The 4,562-nt window shown below is 58.5% G+C and overlaps 1 protein-coding gene across 2 annotated transcripts in view; it reads left to right on the top strand.

The window, feature by feature from the left end:
- Positions 1-1,988: 1,988 nt before the first annotated feature.
- NIN (ninein) overlaps positions 1,989-4,562 on the top strand; it is a 67,756-nt gene continuing 65,182 nt past the window's right edge. For both annotated transcript variants that reach the window (XM_009648631.1, XM_035888424.1), the window contains exon 1: positions 1,989-2,171. In XM_009648631.1, coding sequence (XP_009646926.1) covers positions 1,989-2,171 — 183 coding nt within the window. The remainder of the gene's footprint in view (positions 2,172-4,562) is intronic.

Below are 4,562 nucleotides of genomic sequence, written 5' to 3'. Positions count from 1 at the left end.
AGGGCTGTCAGGCTCTGGAAGGGGCTGCCCAGGGAGGTGGTGGAGTCCCCATCCTGGAGGGATTTAAAAGAAGGGTAGATGAGGTGCTGAGGGCCAGGGTTTAGTGGTGGGATGGCAGGGTTAGGTTAAAGGTTGGACTCGATGGTTGGAAAAGACCTTTAAGATCAAAGTGATTCTATGATTTCTGTCCCACGGACCCTGCGTGCTGCTTGGCACCAGCCCTGTGTCCCTCAGCAGGCGTGGGGAGCCTGACGCCGCTCTGCGTTGGCCTCTGCTCCTGTGGCCAGCGGAATCAAGGACGCGGCTGCTGCAGCGTCTGCCCCGGAGGTTTCCCAGTTATCCAGCCGTTTTGGTGGGACAGGCTTTTCCCATTGCCCCACGGTCACGGGGCGCTTGCGCGAGCTGATATGGGGGTTCGTGATACTCTCGAAGATCCGAGTGATCCCTGAGGCTGCGGTGGTGGGCAGGGGGGTGAAATCGGGCTGCACCTTGCAGTCGGGGCAGCTCTGCTTGTTCCGGGATGTCTGTGAGCACCGACGGTGACACAGGCGGATGCAGGAACCCTGCGATGCCGAGAGGGAGGAGGGGAGGCGGCTGCTCCATAGTAGGGCTGGATGGCGAAGGGGTTTGGATAGGACCCCTGCTTTGGGAAATCTGGCTGAGACAACCTGCAGCAGCGTGGGTGAAAAAAAATTCACGCGGAGACCTGGCTGGCACTGGGTGATGGTCTGAGGCTGGCCAAGCATCTTGGGGCGCCGTGTCCCTGCAATGCCCATCACCGCTCGGTGCGCCCCGGCGATGACGGCTGCGGTGCCCGTTGTGCCCCCCAGGGTGGTGGCACATCCCCCATGGTGGCCGTGCACACCAAGGCCGTATTTTGGCACAGGGTTACGCTGCGGGAGCCCCGCAGCCTGGCTGGGTAAATGGATGCCAGCCGAATCCTTCGTTTCGAACAGGAAATTTCCCTCCCTGCTCCCCTCCCAAAACAGTTCCTGGGGCTGCAATGCTCTGGTTAGCGATGGGATGAGAGAGGTGAAAAATTGTTGACTTGGAGAGGAGGATGAAGTCCTCGAGTGTGTTTGCTGTCTGGTTTGCTGCCACCCTAGCCGTGTCCCCTGTCAAACCCTTCTCTGCCTTCAGATGGGGTTTGCCCTGAAGGAGAGCAGTGCAGTGATTGCCATGGGACTTGGGCAGCGACGCAGCGGGGACATGTCCTCCCCAGGCATGGGGGCACCGTGTGCCTTTGTGCCAGGGTTGTGGAGGAAAGCAGAGATGCTGCACGCTGGCATCGATGGTGCCGTGGGGCTCCCTGCACCCAGGTCAGCATAAAAAGGAGCATATTTGGGGCAGGGGATATGTTTTGTGTTCATGGAAGGGGCGTACGTGGTGGCTGGCTGGCCTGGAGTGTTTGGGGTGGGGGGAGAAGCAGCGGTTGGGATCTCCTGCCCTCCTCTCCGCAGGCAGAGCCCCAGGCTTTGCTCGCTGCCACAGGTGAGCTGTTGCTGCCAGGATCGCTGTTTATCTTCTTGCAGAGGTGGGCAAAGCATCACCTGCGACTCCTGGGGACCAGCGGAGCTCAAGGGAACGATTTTCCCTTGCAGCACCTCAGCTGCTCCAGCTGAGCTAAATGAGCTGCTCGTGGAGCTGGGGCGAGGGGGCAGGTAGGGACATGCCACCCAGGGCTGTCCCTGCCACCCAGGGCTGTCCCTGCCACCCAGGGCTGTCCCCACCCTGAAGGTTTGGCTCTGCAGGCTTTTTTTTCCTTTGGTTTTTCTGCTGTGTGACTTCTGGCTTCACCCAGCGGGATACAAGAGAGGCTGGAGAGGTGGTGGAGCACCAGAGCATGCAAACAAGAACTTCGTCAGAAGGCCCTGTGGGCTGTGCCTGTACCACCAGCCCTTGGGTTTTGCCCTTTGCGTGCCACGGGTGCTGCGGTCGGTGCTCACCGGCCCCATCTCTCCCTGCAGGTGAGCGTGGCAGGCTATGGGATGGATGAAGCTGAGCAGGACCAGTATGAAGCTCGCCTCAAGGAGCTCTTCGACAGCTTTGACAGCACGGGCACGGGGTCCCTGGGTCAGGAGGAGCTCACCGACCTCTGCCACATGCTGCACCTGGAGGAGGTGGCCCCAGCACTGCAGCAGACCCTCCTCCAAGGCAACCTCCTAGGCAGGGTAAGGCTGGGGCGATGGGGGTTTCTGGGCAGCCGCTCCTGCGCGTGTGGGAGGGCGATGGAAAGAGGCTGAATGTCTGTAATTTGTGAATATCCAACGTGCCTGGGGCTCTGGGGCTACAGGGCTTGCAGTGTCTGGTCTGTTGAGCAGGGTGGGCGCAGGGCGGCTCGCAAGAGGGATTGGTGATCACGGGGAAGGAATCTGCTCACTGGAGCATCCTCCCTGACTGGAGGTGGTCTGAAACTCTCCGATCCACCAGTTTACCCTTAGCCTTGTGTGCTGGCATCACAGTGACACAGGGGGTGTTTTCCCAGCATCCGAGGCCAGACCGAGAGCCGGGTCCCTGCTGCCCGTGCACCGATGCCAAGTGCCTCCCCCGGCACCCATCAGTGCTGTTTCTGGCCTGGGTCATCTCCCTGAACCAGCTCACCGGGTGCTTGCCCAAACTCTGCGGTGCTTGGAGTACATAGAATCATAGAATCGCTTTGGTTGGAGAAGACCTTTAAGATCATCGAGTCCAACCGTTAACCTAACCCTGCCATCCCACCACTAAACCATATCCCTAAGCACCTCATCTCTCCTTCTTTTAAATACCTCCAAGGATGGGGACTCTACCACCTCCCTGGGCAGCCCATTCCAGAGCCTGACAACCCTTTCAGTGAAGAAGTTTTTCCTAATATCTAACCTAAACCTGCCCTGGCGCAGCTTCAAACCATTCCCCCTCGTCCTATCATCTGTTACCAGGGAGAAGAGGCCGACCCCCTCCTCACTATAGCCTCCTTTCAGGTAGCTGTAGAGGGGGATCCTAAAGCCAGGGCTTGAACCTGTGATTCACGTGGACTTAAGCTGTGGTTAAACTGGTGGGGCTGCATGCAGTCATGCATGTTTCTCTGAAGCAGAGAATATTGTCTGGCCCCAGCAGCTGGTGGCCGAGATGCCTTTGTCCACGTTACCTGATGTTGGTGGCTATGGGCCGCTGTGGTTATCACAGACCCACCCAGGGTAGGTTTTGGGGGACAAATGTGGGGCTGGAGCGTGCCGCCAGCCTGTGGAGAGGAGTTCCGGCTGGTGAGCATGCCACGCTCACCAAGCGATTTATTTTTCAGTTGTGGTTGTACCTTTAGAGAGTTAAATGCCAGGGTGTTGAGCACAAGCTGCTCGCCCTTGGGGACCTTCATGTTCAGCGTGGATGTCCTTGTGCTCCTGCGCTGCCTCCTTCCCATGCTGTGCTCGGAGCGTGTTGGCTGCTTCCTTCAAAATCTCCCTGAAATCCCTTTGCTGCTCATGAAAACCAGAAAACGCAGAGCAGGGCAGGGGGCTCTTGATATGCATGAGCTAAGCAGCCATCCTGCTCCAATTTCCTATCAAACTGCAGCTTTCATGCAGCAAAATAATTCCTTTTTATGAACAAAGCCTCCTCTTCCTCACCTGCCCTGGGGCCGTAGTTATTCCACTGAGGGTGAGTGGGACTGGCACGGGAGCACGGGTGGATCCAGATGGAGGTTTCTGACCTGTGGAGTGGCAGGGTGGCATTTGGTTGAGCACCGGAGACTCCGTACCGCTCGGCCATCCGGAGCTTCTGCCGCTCGGATGCTGTTACCTGGCTTTGCCACGTGCAGGGGGGTGGGATAGAGGGAAAGGGAGAGCGATGCTAAAACGTGGCTGTCGGGGCTAAAGCAGCGGCGCTCGTCCCCGCGACCTGCTCGGGGTGGGTGGCAAGGGAAATTAAATGCCGCAAACGCTCAGCCCAACGGCACCAAAAAGCCCCTGCTTTGGCATCCCGAGTGCTGGGTCACGCTCACCCCGTTCCAGCCAGGAGCAACATCCCTGCGAGCTATCCCGGGGCACGAGGCATCCCGAGGAGCTCCCTGATTTCATTCCCTTGTTTTGTCTTTGGGGACGGTTCTCACTTCGTGGAGGCCCCATCCCTGGGAACATTCCAGGCCAGGATGGACGGGGCTGTGAGCAACCTGATGTGGTTCAAGGTGTCCCTGCTCCTGCAGGGGGGTTGGGCTGGGTGACCTCTAGGGGACCCTTCCAACCCAAAACATTCTATGATTCTATGATTCTATGATTCTATGATTCTATGATTCTATGATTCTATGGCCCCTGCTTTGGCATCCCAAGTGCTGGGTCACGCTCACCCCGTTCCAGCCAGGAGCAACAGCCCTGGGAGCTATCCTGGGGCACGAGGCATCCCGAGGAGCACCCTGATTTCATTCCCTTGTTTTGTCTTTGGGGACGGTTCTCACTTCGTGGAGGCCCCATCCCTGGGAACATTCCAGGCCAGGATGGACGGGGCTGTGAGCAACCTGATGTGGTTCAAGGTGTCCCTGCTCCTGCAGGGGGGTTGGGCTGGGTGACCTCTAGGGGACCCTTCCAACCCAAAAC

The sequence above is a fragment of the Egretta garzetta genome, unplaced genomic scaffold (genome assembly GCF_000687185.1).
Source record: "Egretta garzetta isolate BGI_Z169 unplaced genomic scaffold, ASM68718v1 scaffold21, whole genome shotgun sequence".
Taxonomy (NCBI): Eukaryota; Metazoa; Chordata; class Aves; order Pelecaniformes; family Ardeidae; genus Egretta; species Egretta garzetta.
This window is presented reverse-complemented; position numbering and strand designations above follow the sequence as displayed.